Source organism: Rutidosis leptorrhynchoides, chromosome 6, assembly GCF_046630445.1.
Source record: "Rutidosis leptorrhynchoides isolate AG116_Rl617_1_P2 chromosome 6, CSIRO_AGI_Rlap_v1, whole genome shotgun sequence".
NCBI classification, from domain to species: domain Eukaryota; kingdom Viridiplantae; phylum Streptophyta; class Magnoliopsida; order Asterales; family Asteraceae; genus Rutidosis; species Rutidosis leptorrhynchoides.
The window spans coordinates 25,138,821-25,161,113 of NC_092338.1; the positions used below are offsets into that span (position 1 = coordinate 25,138,821).

A 22,293-nucleotide genomic window follows, 5' to 3' on the forward strand; every position below is an offset into this window, starting at 1 on the left:
TTCATCATCCATTGATATTAGAAATTCTAAGATATTCTCGTATGTTCTATTATAAATATCCTCCATATTTCTAGCGATATTTTCACAACTATTCTTATCTGAGATCATTTATCTCTCCGTAATATCTGCAAGAAACTGTGTTAGTTTCTAAATTCTGAAACCTTCGAGTTTAAAATATGAATGTTTTGAAGTAGTGTTGGGAACTGAAGCATGGATTAGTATAATATAATGACACTTGATCAATGTCATTATATTACAGTAAGTCATGCTGAGTTTCTAATGAAGCATGATGATTCACAGTACTGTCATCATGTGCCATTTACACGACTCTTACATTCTATCTAATCTCTAAACATATCAAGAGAATATTTTTCTGGATAACTCGGTCTTCTCCAGGGTATTCTGGTAATTTAACAAATCAAAATCGTTCTATTACCATTTTCTTCTTAGAGCATTAGCTATGTTCATTCTGAATTTCATATCTACGAATTCCGAACCATTACTCGCTTGACTCGAAGTCGGGAAGAGAAAACGAAAGCATGAAGCTCCGAAAAATAATGAAGAATATAAACTCCGATAATAACCCCGAAATTACAAACCGTGTATATCGATGCAGATAGCAATATAGAGACACGGGAGAATTAGAAACACTATAAACACAAGAGTATAGTAGAAGTAAATAGATTCTTCTGGTGGTAGATGAAAAAGAAGAATGACAGATATAAAAGTTAGGAGTATATCAAAAATCAGGACTGGATGGAGCATATTGATGAATGCTTTAAAGTAAGAATCAAGGGAGAAAGAATAGAAGGTGTGAGTCGTGGAAAATAAGGAAACGAAGGGGTGAATTTATAGTGAAATATCCGACAGAGCAATCGAAACAGATTATTGCATATAATCAAAGAAGATCCTGATTTCCTTAATCACCAAAGAACCAAATCTTGTTACATAAGATTCTCTTTAAATCCCTTAAATCTCGAAAATCAATCATAACTACGTCATAGGTTAAGACGAATATATTTTACTCATCTCACTCTTTTACGATAGTCTCATTTATATTCTTCTCATAATCGAATCGTTTTATCTACATTACTCAATGATGATAAAACTCCATTATCACCTTATATTTGTCATGAAAACCTTCTTATTGTTATCCATAACAACCTCTATCAAATTTCGGGGACGAAATTTCTTTAACGGGTAGGTACTGTAATGACCCGGAATTTTCCTACCAAATTATACTTATGAGATTAATATTTACATAAATTAAACCATACCAACATGATAAGCAATCCAAATTGTTGAGACTTGTGTTTTTGAAAAGAGTTTTACACAACGTTTGACCGTCCAATATGACCGATGATATCACGAACAATATAACATACGATAATTATACGTTTGTATATATATATATGTATTTATATATATTTAACATGATCTAAGGATGGTTTAACATCTCATTGTGTACTAATGACAATGAGTTATAAGTATATTTTGAAACTACTAACTTAAGTTTTCAAAACGATAACTATACGTAACATTCTTTGATATATATACTTATAATATATAATATATAATGCTTATACACGTATCGTATATATAAAGTATTTAATCAATTTTTAAGAACTTAAATACATAAAACAATATAAGTATATTCACAAAAGATAGCTATATTTGAATTCTCGTTCCGTTTCCTCAAGATTTCTATACGTATATCTAGGGTATATGTACCCGTATCATACCCAGCTTCTATACATATTTACTATTGGTATATACACATAAAATCAACATCCTAATCAGCATTATTACTGCCCTAGATATGAGGTAACTAGGATTTGTCAAGTAGTATGAATTATTAGTAAGAAAACAAAATTAGGAATCCTTTTCTTTCTTTATAAACTAAAAACGTTTTTATAAATGAACACCATTTCTTCACTCCATTTTCTCATACCTACACCCTCATTTCTCTCTCAAAATACTCCTAACTTCATACTTGATCATCTCCAAGCATTTTCCCCATCATTTAGCTTCAATTACAAGCCTTAAACCCCATAAGAAAACTCTTTCAAGAACATATCAAAATAACCACCCATTTGAAGAAGTTTACTTCCAACCTTTTGATCTAACTCCACCACTCTTTGATTCCAAGATTATTTCTTATCTTTTATAGTAACTTTATCCAAGTAACTTGAGGTAGTAACCTTGTTCATAATCTTATTCAATTCATATTCATATAGCTATCTTATTTTGTGGTATAAAATTTTAACAACAAGAACATAGTTTGAATGATTTCAAACTTGTTCGCAAACTAAATAGATCCTTCTAACTTAACTTTTAAAACACTTCAAGACCTGTAATATATCATAATGATATGCTAACCTAACAAGATATAACTTGGTTTTACAAAGAACATCTTAAAAACTGAATCTACGTCGTCGGAGTGCAACCGGGGGCTGTTTTGGGTTGGATAATTAAAAACCATCTTGAACTTTGAATTGGAAAATCATGTTCTGGAAAAATGATATTTCTTATGAATATGTTAACACGTAAAAATTTCATGGTTTAACTCAAAGTGTAAGTATTTTTAGAAAAATGATCATTAAATGTTGTTTTTATGATGGAAAATGATCACTTTCATAAGTTTCACCAAAGTTTGACCTATAACCTATGATTTCGAATACAAACTAAGGTATTTTCAGTTCATATTCTTAAAATTTGACTCGATCCAAGGAAGTGGCAAGTTGAACCAACAAAAACGAAGTTGTAATGAAGAAACTACGACTAAAACAAGATTGGGTATCCGAAGCTAGTTTAGCTACGAAAATATTTGGAGAAAAAGTAAATTAATCATATCTTTTCTAATTAATATGATATTTTATATATAATTACTTATGATTTGATTTTATATATTTCAGGACCACCCGTAAACAACACGAGAAGATTAATCATAAGACCTCATGATTGTACGCAACACGTCATTTGACAACACGGTACTTTATGTACACAACACGTCATTTGACAACATGGTACCATGGGTCGAGATTAATTCTGATCAATACGAATACGATGGGGTCTTTATTTATTTTATTTAAGCAACTAATTGTGGACCACTAACATCGGACTGCTAACTACGGACTAAGAAAATATTAAAAGTATTAATAGTATATATATATGTTACGATTGCTTAAAAAAGAAAATATGTTGATATATTATATATATGGTTAGGTTCGTGATATCTATCAGAGACCAAGTCGAATTAAATACCTTCAAGGCAAAAGTGAGTTTCATTTGCTCCCTTTTATATATATTTTTGGGACTGAGAATACATGCGCTGTTTTTATAAATGCTTTACGAAATAGGCACAAGTACTAAAACTAATTCTACGTGGGTTTAAACCAGAAATATACCCTTAGCTTGGTAACATTAAACTACTTGTCTATGTACGGTAGGCGCGAATCCTAAAGATAGATCTATTGGGCCTGACAAACCCCATCCTGACTATGGGATGCTTTAGTACTTCGAGGTTATTTTAAATACACCTGATCTGGTGTACTTCAGAGGGTAAAACATGAACGTTAAGGCTTGTTACCGGGTGCCTACAACTTATAGAATACTTTTGTACACTTGCGAGTGTACATATATTTATAAACGGAAATCTTGTGGTCTATTAATATATTGAAATGATTGTTATGATAAACCTATGAACTCACCAACCTTTTGGTTGACACTTTAAAGCATGTTTATTCTCAGGTATTAAAGAAATCTTCCGCTGTGCATTAGCTCATTTTAAGGATATTACTTGGAGTCATTCATGGCATATTTTGAAAGACGTTGCATTCGAGTCATTGAGTTCATCAAGATTATTATTAAGTCAATTATAGTTGGATATATTATGAAATGGTGTGCATACTGTGACGATCGCTCCAAATCCATATGGACGAACACGTCATTCATTGATTTCATTGCGAGGTATTTGACCTCTATGTGATACGTTTTGTAACATTGCATTAGTTTGAAAAGGTATTTCATAAATGAATATATAAATTCCAGGTTTTTTTTTTACATATGATGATTCCTACGTATAGACAATCACCATTTAAATGGTTTATAATAATACATCTGTTGACAATACAGTCAAAATAAGATACATGGTAATGGTTTGATGAATGCAAGTTTCTTGTATATAGCATGTATGACTCCAAGCACATAACTTGTATCACGTATGAGCAAACAGCGGAAGACTTCTAGAAACCTGAGAATAAACATGCTTCAAGTGTCAACACAAAGGTTGGTGAGTTCATAGTTTTAATATTACACATAATCCGTATATCAATGTGGATTACAAAAGTTCAGTTGTTTTATTCAAAACGTTTATCATTATGTTTTAAATAAAAGGTGGATCACAAGATTTCAGTTGTTTCATCCGAAACGTTTATCAATCGGTTCTACAAAGTTGAGAACCCTGGTAACTAAACTTTAACGTTTATAATAAGTACCCCTCGTTTAACATGCAACCAACATGTACAATACACGCAATCCAACGTGTACTAACTTCAAATAGCATACGTCTGTTTTATAGTTCAGGCTAGAGTTTCTTTCTATACCTGGAACAGACGGGGATGTCAAGCCCTATGGATCCATATATAACTACTCGCGCCTACCAGTTCTTATAACCGGCAGTTACTAGTTACCAAAGCTAAGGGATTTTCGGTTCAAACTCGGTGTAGAATTTAGTATGTACTTGTATCCATTGCGTTTAAAATAAAGTGCATGTATTCTCAGCCCAAAAATATAGATTGCAAAAGCAATTAAAAAGGAAGCAAATGAAACTCACGCATATAAATCTAGTATTTTTAGTATTTATAAACAGTCGCATGTATTCTCAGCCCAAAAATATATTGAGTAAAAGGGATCATATGAAACTCACACAAAATCAGTTTTAGTATTTGTATCCATTTAGTAAAACAGTTTATAAAACTGCGCATGTATTCTCAGCCCAAAAATATATATTGCAAAAGCAATTAAAATGGGAGCAAATGAAACTCACTGTTTAATATTGATATACAATATTGCAGGAAAGCACGTAGACGCATCGGAGATGATTAACACGAGGTTTGATTCACAAAAAATACCCCCGAACATTACCCATAACCTCCTTGGCAATAACCTATAATTTCCTTAGCTCTAGCTTGCTCGAAAACTCATTTTGAAAATTACTTGGACAGCACTCCGTCGTAATATTTGATGTACATTATTATTTTTGTATCGCAAAAATAATAACACTAATAATAAAAAAAATAATAAGATTAATAATAATCTTATTAATAATAATAATAATAATAATAATAATAATAATAATAATAATAATATAAATAATAAATAAAATAAATACGGAGTAATATGTATGTGTGTGTTTTTTTTTTCTTTCTTTACTCGGCAGAAAATGTTGCAATTTATAGAACCTGGCCTGAAATCTGGAGTCATGCGACTCGCATGGAAATGGCCTTCTGGCCATGCGACTCGCATGAGGACCAGGGACAGCTCACATTGTTTTGGCTCCTAGCTTGTCGACATAATATAAAATAAATATAAATATATAAATAATTAATATAATTATTTATATATTATATTTTATTCTTGTGCATAGTAGACTAGATATTTTTGGTCCGTTGCGTCGGGCGTTTCTTCTTGACTCGGGTCCCGGTTCCGGATTTTCAGACGTCCTTGCGTACTATTTTATATCGTGTACTTTGCGTTCCACAACTTGTACTCTTGTCATTTTTAGACGTTCTTCATCAATAATTTGAACCTTTTTAATTGTATCTTGTACATTTGAGCATTTTGGACCTTTCCGTCTTCAATTCTTCGTTTTCGCCTTTTGTCTTCGCACTTATTAAATATAAACGAATATTACTTGAATATGGAACAATTACAACTAAAATCCTGTCTTTCTTGGGGGATAATGCTATGAAATATATGTTCCTTTTTAGCCTTATCAATAGCCTTAAATTATCCCTTAATTATATCACTCAAAGTGTATCTTAAACTTTCGAGTGTTTTGGTCATTTACTTCTATAAATCATCGTCTCGCTATTTGTTAAAATACATTTTTATAATAGCGTTTTACTGTAGCAATCCACTGTAGCAAAGTCAATTTCACTGTAGCAAATAGTGATTTTCGAAAACACTGTAGCATTTTGAGTAATGTGGCAATTTGAAAACACTGTAACAAATTAGTGTTTAACTGGTTCATCTTAAACACTTTAGTTAACTTATCTAAATATCAATTGAATCAATAAACGAATGTTACTATCGTTTATTATATATATGTATATATCTTTTTAATATACATAAATCAGTTTTTAAATACACATTGGAAGTTATTTATAAATAAATTTTAATAATAAATATTTCAACTTATCATATACATTCAAATAGATATTTAAACCAATAAGTTTAATGTACGGTATCAAACAATTAATACATTGTTACCTTTTCATGTTATAGTATATATGTATCTATTTACATATAATTGTTCGCGAATCGTCGAAAACAACCGAAGGGTATTTAAATATATAAAAGTAATTCAAAAATTTTGAGATTCAGTTTTACAGACTTTGCTTATCGTGTCGGAAATGTTAATCATACAAAGATTAAGTTTAAATTTAGTCGAAATTTCTGGGTCATCACACATACCGTCAATTTTCGTTGTAAAGAAAGTCTGTCTTTTAAAAACGAATGAAATGTTTGTAAAATGTATCATATAGAGGTCAAATACCTCGCGATGTAATCAACTATTGTGAATCATTTATAATGTATATGAACGGGTCCTTTCAATGTGTGTGCAGAATTTTGTGTCTCCAAGAATGATAAACACATGCTCTTTTGTTGCTTTCCATGTACACACTCCTTAAGGACATGCAAGGTTCCTTTTAACTAAGGTTTGACTCATGCTTACAAGTGATAAGTGCTCATAAAAACTGCAATATTCAGCTCCCAATTGCCCATTCTGGCCAAACTATTTATAGCACAAAAGGGAGAAGATTTTGCTTGTATAAACAAGTGATTAAGTGTCCTAAATCCTAACAAAATCAAAGGTGGTGTTGGTGCATCAAAAGCTTGGGGTATTACACACTTGAGGCTTCAAGTTAGAGGCTTTATTCCATCATCTTCTTCATCAACATTGCTGTCCAAATTCAGCTTTCCACTCATCTTAGAGGAGGTAAAATTTACTTCCTTTGTTGTTATATGTAAGCATTATTTCATGACTTGATAACTATATGGAATTCATCTAAAGTGGTTTAACATATTAACATGCTTTCTTAATATCATGCTTCCGCTTATATTAACTCTTAATGAATTAGTTTCATGAATACATTTATATTATGATCTTGTTGAAATGTTGAATTCCATCAATGGTATCTAGAGCCGAAGTCTATGAAATATGCTTCTTATACATGGTCTCTAAAACCCACCAACTTTGCATTCTATGTACATGCATGAAAATAGAATGTAAAAATATTCGGGTTTGGGTGGGTTCATGATTTTGGCCGAATTTTAAGGGTTCCAAAAATGGGTTTGGAACTTGCAATTTGGTCATATTTGTTGTATATTGTTGTTCACAATCAATGCCTTGACCTTATGATGTATGCATATGTGTTTGAATGGATATTTGTTTGATTGAATGGTTGTAATATTCATTCAATTTGGTTTGTAAAATTAATTATTCATTTGGTATGTAATATTAAGTTTGGTTATGTAATTTATTTTATATTTGGCATGTAAAATAGATTAGGATGTATTTTCATTTTCTAGACAAAATGTATTAGGATATATTTTGTAACAAGATGAAGATGCATGAAGATCACAAGGAAGAACACAAGAAGCATGTGGATGCAAGGTTAAGTGGGAGGTTAAAACCTCTTACTTTGTGTTTTACCCATTGACCGGTGGCATTTTGTTTTCGGCTAAACAAAATGTCTACCAAAAGGCTTGATTTTGAACATTTGTTTTGCATGCGTGGTTGTTTTAATTTCTTGTATGATTGTGGATTGTGCATGTTACTACAACAAGTTATCACACAAGTTAACAACAAGCAAAACTAAAATTTAATTGGTTAAATTATTAACAACATGAAATTTACCAAACCACAATTTAATCGGTTAAATTGAAATGGCAAAAATGATAAGGATCATATGTATAAAATGGTTTATATCCAGTAATTGGCTAAAATTACATGACTTGAAAATAGATTTCAAATGAACCATACACTAAATGCATGTTGTTGTATGGCATAAAAGTTTTCTCAAACTAGAAATAATAAAAACTTAAAATCCCTTTATCAAACAAGGTAAACAAGTTAAACGCCATCCTTTTATGTGACACTTAGACATATTAGGGAACTCATGATGGGATAAAGGTCACCTAACCGTCATGAACAAACTAATATGATTAAGGTGAATTTCGCATGCTTGTGGGATAAAGGTCACCTAACCACTTGTATGTTAAGTTTACACGTTTACACAAGTAGGACGACTTGATTTGGAAATCATGAACTTAGGGTCACTGAAGCATGATGAACAAATAGGCGTTGATGGGATAATATGCCATGCAAAAGGATTGCATGATCCCATAACTTAGAAGTTACAAAAGGATTGCAATTGTCATATAATGACTACCTAGCTAAATTGAATGACGGGATAAAGGTCACCTAACCGAAATTTGGTTTATCGTTGGATTCTAAAATTTAATAAATATCAATTGGATTTAAAGGGTATTGATTGTTAAATTAAAATTAGATACTTAAACAACTTTGTTAAATTTTGTAGATGGCCGCCAATAACAACAACAACATTCCTAACGCACCTATTAACTTTAACAACCTATCGTTGAGGTCAATCCTCGAAAAGGAAAAACTCAACCATACGAACTTCATGGATTGGTTCCGCAATCTAAGAATTGTCCTCAAACTAGAGGACAGGGCGTATGTGTTGAAGGACCCCATTCCCGATCAACCGGACGAGGATGATACGGAAGCCATGGCATATTGGGAGAAATATTGCACCGATTCATTGCAAGTTTCTTGCCTCATGCTTGGGACTATGATACCCGAACTCCAAAAGGACTTCGAGCATCATAGTGCATACGACATGATCACACAGTTGAAGGAGATGTTCCTTCAACAAGCTCGTGTCGAGCGCTTTGAAACGGTCCGAGCGCTTCATGCATGTCGGATGGACGACTCCCAATCCGTTTCATCTTATGTCCTTAAGATGAAAAGCGTTATTGATCGAGCAAACCGTCTAAATTGTAACATGTCTAATGAATTAGCCACGGACCTTATCCTTAACTCATTGTCAAAGAGGTTTGACACATTCGTGTTAAATCATAACATGAATGGATGGGATAAGAGCATCGGCAAATTACATGCCATGCTTAAGACGGCCGAAGCGAGCATGGGTAAAAGGGCTTCACCCGTGTTTACGATCAATGAAGGCAGGTCCAAAAACAATAACGCTCCTAAGCCGAAGGCGGCTAAAAGGAAAGGACCCACCTACCAAGGCAAGGGCAAGGGAAAGGGAAAGATGGTTACCCCAACCAACAACAACAAGAAGCAAAAGGTTGCCGGTAAAGCTAACCCCAAGGAAGATCCGTGCTTCGGTTGCGGTGAAATGGGTCACTGGAAATGAAACTGCCCGGTCTACCTTAAGGAGTTGAAGGAAAAGAGGGATGCAGGGAAAACCTCAGGTAATGTATATATGGTATACATTGAGCTTAGTATTACTTCTTCTAATACATGGGTATTAGACACAGGATGTGGAACTCATATTTTCAATTCTTTGCAGGGGTTCAAAAGAAGTGATCAAGAAGCGGGAACGACAAGTCTCTTCATGGGAAATGGAGCAAGGGTGCAAGTGAAAGCTCAAGGAGACTTTGTTTTAAAGCTACCAAGTGGTTTGGAGATTATTTTGAAAAATGTTTTGTATGCACCCGATTTATCTCGAAACATTATTTCTGTATCCCGTTTGAAACAATATGGTTTTAATCTTAATTTCATTAATGATGATATCCATGTTTCTTTAGATAATGTGTTCTATTTTAAGGCTTCGCCTTCGAATGGTATTTATGAATTGGTTCATAATGACACTTCATGCAGTAGCTCAATGTTCCATACGAACACCAAGAAACTCAAAAGGGATTTGAGTGATTCCTACTTGTGGCATTGTCGCCTTGGTCATATAAACAAGAACCGAATGCATACACTTCAAAAGAATGGACTTTTGAAATCAAATGAACCAGACTCGTTTGACGTATGTGAATCTTGTTTACAAGGCAAAATGACAAAAGCACCTTTCAAAGGGACCTATGAAAGGGCTAAAGACTTATTGGGATTAATACACTCGGATGTATGTGGACCCTTTAAGCCCATAACTAGGAATGGTGAAAGATACTTCGTTACTTTCATTGATGACTTCAGTCGTTTCAGATATGTCTACTTATTAAGACACAAGGACGAAACTTTTGAGGCATTCAAGGAATATCAAAACGAAGTACAAAATCAACTCAATAAGATAATCAAGGTACTTCGTACCGATAGAGGAGGTGAATACCTAAGCGATGCTTTCCAAGATCATCTTAAAGGTTGTGGAATTATCTCACAACTTACTCCTCCTGGAACACCCCAACTAAATGGAGTTTCCGAAAGGAGGAACCGAACCCTAATGGATATGGTTCGATCCATGATGGCTAGAAGCTAGTTACCTCTATCATTTTGGGGTTATTGTCTATGCTCCGCGGCTCGTATTTTAAATATGACCCCAACCAAGAAAGTGGAACGAACACCTCATGAGATGTGGTTTGGAAAACCTCCATCTCTATCATACTTAAAGGTATGGGGATGTGAAGCTTATCCTAAGCATTACGTCCCTAATAAGTTGAATGCTCGATCCATAAAGTGTATCTTCATAGGGTATCCCAAGGATGATATGGGATACTATTTCTATGATCCATCCGAGCAGAATGTATTTGTTGCTCGGAAGGCTGAATTCCTTGAAACTAAGTTCCTAATGGAAGGTAATAGTGAAAGGAAGATAGATCTTGAAGAGGTTCAAGATCAAGTAGATGATACATAATTGGTTGACACTAGCACTCAACATGAAAATGTTGAGAATGATCAAATGGATGATCAAAGTATACAAGACGTTCGCAGATCTGGTAGGATTAATAATCCTCCTGAGAGATATGCGTTTCTCATGGATGATTGCTATGTGGTTGATTTGGATGAACCAACAAACTACCAAGATGCTTTATCAAGGATTGATAAAGATAAATGGCAGGAAGCCATGAACGCTGAGATGCAATCCATGTATGACAACCAAGTTTGGGAACTAGTTGTACAACCTGCTAGCTCCAAGTTAGTTGATTGTAAATGGATTTTCAAGATGAAAACCGACATGCATGGAAACTTAAATACATATAAATCTAGACTTGTAGCAAAAGGTTTCACTCAAACTCAAGGGGTTGACTATGATGAAACCTTTTCGCCTGTGGCAATGCTAAAGTCTATTAGGATATTGTTTGCCATTTCTACTCATTATGATTATGAAATATGGCAAATGGATGTCAAGACCGCCTTCCTAAATGGATATCTTGAGGAAGATGTCTATATGGTTCAGCCTGAAGGTTTTTTCGATCCGAAACATCCTAACAAAGTATGTAAGTTAAAGAAGTCAATCTACGGATTGAAACAAGCATCTAGAATGTGGAATCATCATTTTAATGAGGAAGCCAAGAAATTTGGCTTCATCAAAAATGGTGATGAAGCTTGTGTATACAAGAAAGCTAGTGGGAGCACTATAATGTTCCTTGTATTATATGTGGATGATATATTGTTATTTGGAAACGATATTCCAACAATGCAAGGCGTTAAGACTTGGCTAAAAAGCTGCTTCTCCATTAAGGATCTTGAAGAAGCACAATACATTTTGGGGATTAGGATCTACAGGGATAGATCTAAGAAATTGATAGGTTTGAATCAAAGTGCATACATTGAAAAGATCTTGAAAAGGTTCAAGATGGAAAACTCTAAGAAAGGTTTGGTACCTATTCAAAGAGGAACGCTCCTTAGTTCATCTCAGTGCCCCACCACGAAAGATGAACAAGAGAGAATGAAAAAAGTCCCATATGCATCTGCCATTGGGTCAATCATGTATGCAATGATATGCACTAGACCAGATGTGTCATGCGCTCTTAGCCTGACAAGCAGATACCAGAATAACCCAGGAAACAGTCATTGGATTGCTGTTAAAAGTATATTGAAATACCTTAGGAGGACTAAGGATATGTTTCTAATATATGGGTCTGGTGAGGAGGAACTCGTTGTAAGAGGTTACGTGGACGCGAGTTTCCAAACTCATCGTGATGATTCTCGATCACAATCCGGTTATGTCTTCACATTAAATGGAGGTGCGGTCTCTTGGAAGAGTTCAAAACAGGATGTTGTTGCTTTATCCACTACAGAGTCAGAGTACATCGCCGCATCATTGGCAGCTCAGGAAGCTGCATGGATGAAGAAATTCGTTGATGACTTAGGAGTAGTCCCTTTCATTCAGGACCCTCTTGAGATCTTTTGTGACAACGAGGGTGCGATTGCTCAAATCAAAGAACCTCGTGCTCACCAAAAGACCCGTCACATTGAGCGGAGATTCAACTACATAAGGGATGAAGTTGAAAAGGGAAAGATATGTATTCGCAAAGTTCACACAGATCTTAATATAGCGGATCCACTCACGAAGCTCTTACATGGTGCAAAACATCAAGGGCATGTTAGTGCATTAGGGCTTCGATATTCTAGTGATTGGTTATGATCTGTTTTAAGTACTGTAACGGAACGAAATTGTTCAAACTCATTAATATAATTATGGCATTAATTTATTTTGAGTTATGTTCCTATTTTGCATATTTTATCCATGAATAAGTAATTATTCTAAATTCCGTAGTCGATCACATTTGTGGGAGCAAGTGTGAGGTTTAGACTATTATGAACTTGGATTGGTGTACATTCACGGGATGAATGTGGGGCAAGGTTGCTACCAAGGTTCATAGATATTTGTGGGATACAAATATTGGAAGACCCGCCCTCAAGACTTACTAAATGGAGCCTTTGTGGTTGATCACATGTAGTCTTGAGTAAAGGCGAATATCATTGTATCCTCTGACCTGAGATACATATTGGGTTCGGATATTTACCAAGTATTATACCTTGATTCTTTCCTTCGCTATTCTGAAATATGGTAGTTCATAAGGAAGAGCTCAGGTATAATGCAAGGTATATATTTAGGACGTATGTAGTCAAGATGGAATTTGTCCCTCTTATTCGTTGAGAGTTGGATATCTAAGGCCTGATAAAGTTGAATCTAGAAGAGAGTGATCACTCTGTGTCTCTTGGATTTAACATGACATCTAGGACAAAAGGATATAATGAAAAGATTCACCTAATCATATTCGAGATGGGAACTCGAAAGGGATGATGTTATTGAATGGCACAATGTCATAACATATTGGGGGTGATGGACGGTCGTTAGGTGGTATCCATCACTTGCATTAATTTCTTATGTTTCTCGTGCAAGTGGGAGATTGAAGGTATTTCATATGCCCGAGAGTCATATTAAATTAATGTGGCCAACATGTTATGATCCAAGTCGGGTCATACCCAATAACAAGCTTATCGACACCTTATACGTATTTGATCTTGACGATTGGATCATTAAACAAATACGCGACACTTGGATTTTAGAAAATCGGGTTTCTAAAATATTATCACTTGAGATAAATTATTTGGATAATTTATATATAATTGTTTATAGGTTTAAATGATTATATTGTGTTATATTTTATAAAAGGTTTTATAAAATGTATAAGTAACAAAATAATACATAAGTTTATAATAAGTTTATAAACTTTTATAAACTTTTATAAACTTACAAGTATTATTATATAAGATCATGTGTGTGCAGAATTTTGTGTCTCCAAGAATGATAAACACATGCTCTTTTGTTGCTTTCCATGTACACACTCCTTAAGGACATGCAAGGTTCCTTTTAACCAAGGTTTGACTCATGCTTACAAGTGATAAGTGCTCATAAAAACTGTAATATTCAGCTCCCAATTGCCCATTCTGGCCGAACTGTTTATAGCACAAAAGGGAGCAGATTTTGCTTGTATAAACAAGTGATTAAGTGTCCTAAATCCTAACAAAATCAAAGGTGGTGTTGGTGCATCAAAAGCTTGGGGTATTACACACTTGAGGCTTCAAGTTAGAGGCTTTATTCCATCATCTTCTTCATCAACATTGCTGTCCAAATTCAGCTTTCCACTCATCTTAGAGGAGATACAATTTACTTCCTTTGTTGTTATATGTAAGCATTATTTCATGACTTGATAACTATATGGAATTCATCTAAAGTGGTTTAACATATTAACATGCTTTCTTAATATTATGCTTCCGCTTATATTAACTCTTAATGAATTGGTTTCATGAATACATTTATATTATGATCTTGTTGAAATGTTGAATTCCATCAAATATATGTATAAATATTAATTATTTTACAAAATAAATATATGTAACACATAATTGAAGATATAATATATGAGTAAAGTGTATATATATATATATATATATATATATATATATATATATATATATATATATATATATATATATATATATATATATCTTAAATAGAATTGAGTATGATTATTATATAATTAAAATGCTTAAATAAATATCATATGATTAATAAATGGAATTATGTGATTATATGTTTTAATATATATAACTGATATAGGTTCGTGAATCTGAGACCAACCTTGCATTGTTCAGTTCCGTCGTATGCATATTTTTACTACAAAATATCGTATTGTGAGTTTCATTTGCTCCCTTTTACTCTTTACATTTTTGGGCTGAGAATACATGCACTGTTTTAATAACTGTTTTACAATATTTATATGCGTGAGTTTCATTTGCTCCCTTTTACTCTTTACATTTTTGGGACTGAGAATACATGCGCTATTTTTACAACTGCTTTATTAAAATGCTTTCGAAATACATTTTGAACTGCGAATACATGAAATGCTTTTATAAATGTTTGACGAGATAGACACAAGCAAAACATTCCTCGAATGAATTATTATGCAGACAGAAGTTCTGCGGATTATTATTGAATTATGTGGACATGATAATTGCCACCATTGAATTATGTGGACATGATAATTGCCACCATTGAATTATATAGACATGATAATTGCCACCAATTGATATGAATGTTATATATCGAGAGAATGATTTTTATACACAGGTTATGTGTATTATATTTTGTACACGAGATATGTGTACGGTTACTAAGATTTATGAAAAATGGTTGCGTACACGAGAAAGGTGTACTGTATTTAAAAGATATCGCATGTACATTACATGTGGGTATAGGATTCGGGCCCATTTGTACCATGCAGGATTTAAATATTGTGGTCTATCAAATTGATGAATTTTATTATTTTAAAATAAACTTATGAACTCACCAACCTTTTGGTTGACACTTTAAAGCATGTTTATTCTCAGGTATGAAAGAAATCTTCCGCTGTGCATTTACTCATTTTAGAGACATTACATGGAGTCGTTCAAGGCATATAGAGGTCCGTTCATCGCGATGGTACCATATGTTATTGTATTCGTTCGGAAGATTTTGGACGGGGTATGACAAGACTGGTATCATTGGATGCGCAGGTGCCCTGCTGATAGGTGCATGTATTTGGCAAGATTCGCATTGCTTAACTATGCGCGCGGTATCTGCGTACATGGTGGGCCAATAATAACCTAGCCGCATAATTTTTGACACAATAGACCTGTGCCCCGAATGAAGAGCGCATGCACCTTCATGCACCTCGCGTATAACCTCCTCTGCCTCTTTCGGACCAATGCACCTTAAGTGCGGCCCTAAATAATTTTTTCGATATAGGACGTCACCCTCAAGGGCGTACAGTGGTGCCTTGGTGCAGACTTTCTTTGCATCAACGGAATCCGCAGGTGAGGTGCCGTCCCGCAGGAAAGCAATAATAGGTGTCATCCATGTTGAGCTGGATTCCTCAACAGGTGCCACTAAAGGCATCATAACAATGGATTTCGCATGCAGTTCTTCTATAAGAACTTTCTTCCCCAGATGATCAAAGGCCAAAGCAGCCAATTTACTAAGCGCATCTGCCTTCTTATTTTGCCCCGCATGACGTGGGAGATTTGAAAAGCCTCAAACTGGTCAGCAAAGTTATGAACAAGCGATAAATACTGCTGCATGGCTATGTCATGCGCTTCGAAGTCTCCGCTGACTTGACTGCAAACCAGCTTTGAATCCACATAAGCGTGCAGCATTTTAACATTTAATTTATGCGCAATACGCATACCTGCTAACAAAGCCTTGTATTCTGCTTCGTTGTTCGTAACAGCAAAATTAAACCGCAGCGCATATGTATGCTCTTCACCATCTAGGCTAGTTAAAATTACACCTGCGCCCGCGCCGGCTGCGCTGCAGGCACCATCGGTGTATAATTCCCATGGTGACGAAGGTGGCACAGGCGTATCCTGATGCTCTGCCGATGCCTCAACATTCGCAGGTAACTCTGCTACGTAATCCGCAAGTATTTGACCCTTAACCGCGCTGCGCGAAGAAAAATTTATTTCATGCTCTCCTAACTCAACTGCCCATTTAGCCATTCGACCAGAAATCTCAGGCTTGTATAACACCTGAAAGAAAAATGATTGCGTTAGTCAATGCGGTAATCCCGGACATTGCCACAAATTAGGCATGTAGCAACCTGTTTGATCGGTTGATCAGTTAGAACCACGATTGGATGTGCTTGAAAGTACCGGCGTAAACGCCGCGCCTTGTGGACTAGCGCATATACTAGCTTTTCTATTGGTGAATAGTTTACTTCGCTTGATGTCAGCGTCTTGCTTACGAAGTAGACCGGCATTTGTGTCTGAGAAAACCTCAGCGTTATATGAGTGCGAAATAAATAATGCATGTAAATAAAAGTGGATTACCTTTCCGCAATCTGCGATATGAACCGAGCTGATAGCCTCTTTCGATGCCGCGAGGTACAGCGTAAGCGTTTCTCCTGATACTGGTGCGGTGAGTGTTGGTAATTCAGAGAGCACCTTCTTCATCTCCTGAAAGACTGATTCTACTTCCTGAGTCCATACGAAGTCCTTTTTCTTCAAGCAATTCTTCAAAGTATTGAAGAATGGCAACTGTCGTTCTGCAGCTTTTGATAAAAACCGCGTGATTTCCGCAAGTTTCCCGGTTATACTCTGCACATATTTCTTTGTCCTTGGAGATGGTAAACTATCAATGGCCTCAATATTTTTGGGATTCGCCTTGATTCCTCGCGCCGTTACTACATGACCTAGAAACTTGCCCTCCTCTTCCCCAAAACTACATTTGAGCGGGTTAAGCTTCATGTTAATTCTGCGTAGAGACGCAAACGTTTCTAGGATGTCCGTGAGCATTTCTTCTTCGGTGTTACTTTTAATTACCAAGTCGTCGACGTATGCTTCAAGATTTCTACCAATTTGGTGCTTGAAGGCTGCGTCAATTACGCGCTGATAAGTTGCGCCTGCGTTCTTTAATCCGAAAGGCATCTTCGTATAACAATAAATACCCTGCGGCGTATGAAAAGCAGTTTTGTCCTCATCTTCCGTAGCCATTAAAATTTGGTGATAACCCTTGTATGCATCTAGAAAATACTTGTACCGGAAATCTGACAACGATTCCACCTTCCAGTCTATCTCCAGGAGAGGGTAGTTGTCCTTGGGACATGCTTTATTAATATCTTTAAATTCAACACACATCCGCCAATTACCGTCGGCCTTTTTCACCAACACAGGATTAGCGACCCATGTCTGATATCGCACTTCTCGTCGAATGTTTGCTTTGACAAGGTTATCTACTTCTGTGCATAACCAATCATTGCGCTCAAGAGCCATATGTCGCTTCTTTTGTCTAACGGGTGTGAGTGATGGATTAACATTCAACTTATGTTCCGCAATATCACGCGGAACCCCAGTCATGTCTGATTCTTTCCATGCAAAAATATCTGCGTTTGAGGATAATATTCCATGTAACTTAGCCTTGGTTTCAGCTGACAAGCCTGCGCCGATTTTGATACGCTTGTCCGGATGCAATCGATTAGCTATGACCGCACTGCTTGCAAGTTGTTTTCCCATGCTGGGAATGTCTACGGGCACAACTGAACCACACAACTCGGTTGTTTGATGTGACGCAATTGTGGCAACCCCTCCCTTTGTAGGAAACTTAATCAAGCCATGCACCACCGATGGTATAATGTTAAAACGTCGTATGAAATTTCTCCCAAGCAGCGCATTGTACCGCGAAGTTGAACGAACCACATAAAAGTCAACTAACTCTTGTCTGATTAACTGCGGATTCTTATCATCTGCGAGCTCTACTATTAGCTCTATCCGGCCTAGCGGCCATGAGCTTTCTCCGGAAAACCCAGATAACGTAATATCAGACTGGCGTAACTGCGTTTTAACTTCTGCAGGGAGGAAACGATAGCAATGCTCGTACATAATGTCAACGCCACTTCCGGTGTCAACGTGCATGCGTTTAATTTGTACACCACAAGTAGGGATGCGACACTTAATGATAATGGGCTCGTTAACTGTGTCGATTGACATTACAGGAGGAAATGTGATTGGGAGAAGTTCCCAGTCCTGGTGATCATTGTACTTTCTCCGTTGGCTAACTTTCTCTGCGTCGACCATATTAATGGTTAAGTCGGCGTTTTTTGTTTTATCAACTTTTTGCCATGCGAAAGATTTAGCCTGTTCAATGAAAGCCTTATAAAGAAAAAATTCAGAAAATTTGTGAATAATAAGCCTTATAATTCAAATCTTTAAAAGAAAAAACAATTAAACAAGTCTTGAACTAGTTCGATTCTCAATGAAAGCACCACTTGATCATGCATATTTTTACCATATGGTTAATATGCATGTTCAATACGTAAAGGGGGGTTTAAGGATCTTAGAACAAGGCTCTCCGGTCCGGCTACCGTGAATAACCCTGGCCGATATGATGATATCGGTGTGGTGGCCAAGTGATTAAGTCCACCTTCGATAGCGGTCGCTGATCAGAAGGTCCCAAATAAGGTTGTAGGTGCTAGTTTAATAAAGAACTAACCTGTTAACCTTAAGAAAACGAGAGATGATGCTGATAACGTAAAACGTGTAGTAAACGATGATTACGTAATGTGATCGTGTGTATAATGATAATTAGGGTTAGTATATATAGGCAAACCCTCATTCTAAAACCGTCTAAGATCGTGATAATCCTGTCCATAACAAACTCCCCTGAATCACGGATATAATTATGACAAAGATATTTACTTGATGACCAAGTAACCGCTGTACTGGGAACAAAGGCATTTGATACGAATCCGCATACCGCATGCCGCATACAAGTGCACGCATAAGCATGCTAGCGAGTGCCCGCATACATACTCATTGCGCACGCAGGTTGCGGTATCATTAGAGACAAAACAAATCAATGCCAAAAAATGGTAATGAATCAACTCAATTCAAGATAAGGTGCTTCGACTAGAATTTAAATACTTAAATAAAGTTTTGAGCGGTTCACGTTCTCACTCTCAAAAAATTTAATTACTTTAACAAAGTTTTGAGTAGATCCCCAGCTCATACTCTCAAGTTGTCTCAAGTTGTCTCTTAAATAGAACTCATTATAATTAGAGCGCTGGGAGTGGGAGCAAGTCTCCACTTCGTCGCCGGCCTCGTCGCAAGTTCCACCACTCCCCCACCCCGTCGCAAGTTCTCGTCCCCCCATGTCAGTCGTGTAGGTGACGGAACATACTCCCAATTTATTTTATTTTTCTTTTCTTTTTCCATGAAATATTCTTATTAAATATAATAAAAATATTATTTTAACACACCAACTAACACACTAACTGACATACCTCCCACTCTCCATTTTTTCTGACTCAACAAATCACGCCTGACATGCCAAGTTACCTCGGTCACCACTCCCAGTGCTCTTGGTTATTACAATGAAAAATGAAGAGCGTCTTAAGAAAATGATAATAAGACTCGTTTTATTTTTATTCGTAGAGATATGATGAAACCATCATGATTACACATGAGATTCATATTTACACACGTGTTTCGTATTATTTTCATTACGGAATTAAACTACTCAATCCCATCGATCTCAAAGCCATAAATAACTAGAGATGTGGAACCCTTTATTCATTACACATTGATCACTTGGTACGTTCGACCTAGCCACTTCAAAACATGGCAGATGGGACCCTGCATTGTTGCACTTGCAAGTTGCATTCATTCTTCAAGTTCTGAATCGCCCTCTGCACCATCTGTGGCTCCACACCTGCACGTCGACTGCTTTGTCTCCTTCCTTGTTGTTGTTGTTGTTGTTGTCTCATGGCCTGCTCATAAACCTCCTGCATGGCCTCGCACTGGCACTCACGTTGCACGTTCTCGAGCTCGTTGCAGCAGCTTCTCAGTTCCTGTTGTTGTTGTCCCTGCCTGTTGATGCTCATCAAAATTAAGCCACCTTGTTGTTGCTGTTGGATGTACCTACGAACATACATATATAAGTTGTTGAGAAGTTATAGTCTTCAACATTAAACTAGCTCGTATTATTGTTATATTATAAGTATAATTATTATTATTATACCTTTGGCATTGGTTGAACTGTCGTCCTTGGACTTCACTGCATTGTTGAGAGCTACGTGAGCTTCGGCGGGAGTAGTTGTCCTCCTCGGTGAGGGTGGTGACGACGGTTCGGATGTTACCAAGATCGCATTGGCGTCTGGTTTGAAGGTTGCATTGGTTAGGAAGTTGTTGAGCCTTTTGCCTCAACTGTCGGATTTGTTGAGCACCAAAACGTCCACCTTGTTGTCCTCGCAGGGCATCCTGGAACACTTGCTTCACGGCCTGACATTGGCGTTGCTCGTCGATGTTTTGGAGTTGTTGGCAGCACAGTTGTTGTAGGCTTTGACCGGGCTGATAGTTTTCATATGGACTCTGGATACTCTGCTTGAGGTATTGTTGACATACGTCCAAATCTGCCGAAATCCAAGGAAAAGGTGTACCATTGTCGTCCTCGATAGTGGTGGTGACGATGGTTGTGTGGGCGGTAGCAAAGGCTACTAGGGTTGCGAAGGCGAGTGCGAGAACAAGTAGTTTTGCCATTGAGAAAGAAGATGGTATAGGTATAATATTGTGTTTTGGGTGATCTGGCCGGGTGGATCGAGATTTGTATTTATGGTGGGTTTGGGTCGATCGAGAATTTGCATGGGTTTGAATACGTGGAGAGGTGGATGTAATAACTGTTGACATTTGTAGTTGTGATGAGACACGTATACGAGTTTTTTTCATGCATACTGAACCAAGTGGAATGATGGTTTTGAAGTGTACATGAGATGTACTATATTTTTTTGTCTTGTTTGAAGGAAGGCTTATGATGGAATTAGATGTCAACTAAAGTCTAACTCGATTTTAGATTTTAAATTTGAATTTGAATTAACCTGGAACTAGAATGCAATGCTCGAAATAAATGTAGTGAAGTATTTCTTTTGTAAGATTTTAGATTTTTAAGTCAAAATCATTACGAGGATTAATTAATCATGATTACATTGATTAAATTAATTTATAAAGAAAATTTGAAGGATAATTTATGTGCTTTGCCGAAAATATCAAGTTGCGTCTAATTATTATATTTTCATGAATAGTCATGTGATCTACATCATCGGAAACCATTCCTCTCAAAAGTCAAGGAAAAAGCGAAGTTAACCCATCAAGATTTTTAGACAGCTTTCGAAAAACATTCTTCGTCGACAGGGAGCAAGCTTAGTCATTAAGGCTAAGGCTTAAGACTAGCTCTAACGGACTTCATTATTTCGGTTATAAAAGATAAAATAATGTATAAGGAAATATCTTTGGTTGAAGTGGAAACCATATGACTATTCAATGACTACCTATGATATTAAAAAAAAAAAAAAAAAAGAAAGCTTCAAGACGAAACTTTAATTTGTTTTCGACAAAACAAATGGACTGTCCTTGAAGTTTTGTCTATCTTATAATTCATTCGTCTCAAATCTATTGTTCAGTATCCTATTTCAAGATGTCCCAACTTAATTGTCCGCACGTACATCTCCAAATTATAAACGTTGACTCATTTTTTTCTA

General features: G+C 36.0%; 1 protein-coding gene across 1 annotated transcript; it reads right to left on the reverse strand.

The window, feature by feature from the left end:
- Nucleotides 1-20,373: 20,373 nt before the first annotated feature.
- LOC139851863 (2S seed storage protein-like) lies at nt 20,374-21,298 on the reverse strand. The gene is made up of 2 exons (XM_071841044.1): nt 20,781-21,298; nt 20,374-20,680 (listed from the first exon to the last, which is right to left on the reverse strand). Exons 1-2 carry the CDS (start codon nt 21,296-21,298, stop codon nt 20,374-20,376), a joined length of 825 nt encoding a protein of 274 aa, XP_071697145.1.
- Between the last annotated feature and the right edge of the window lie 995 nt (nt 21,299-22,293).

Excerpts from the sequence above, each read along its gene's own strand:
- LOC139851863 (XM_071841044.1), bottom strand. The coding sequence starts at position 21,298 with ATGGCAAAACTACTTGTTCTCGCACTCGCCTTCGCAACCCTAGTAGCC. Across the intron at positions 20,681-20,780 it reads CAGTTCAACCAATGCCAAAG|GTACATCCAACAGCAACAAC; the intron begins GTATAATAATAA and ends GTATGTTCGTAG.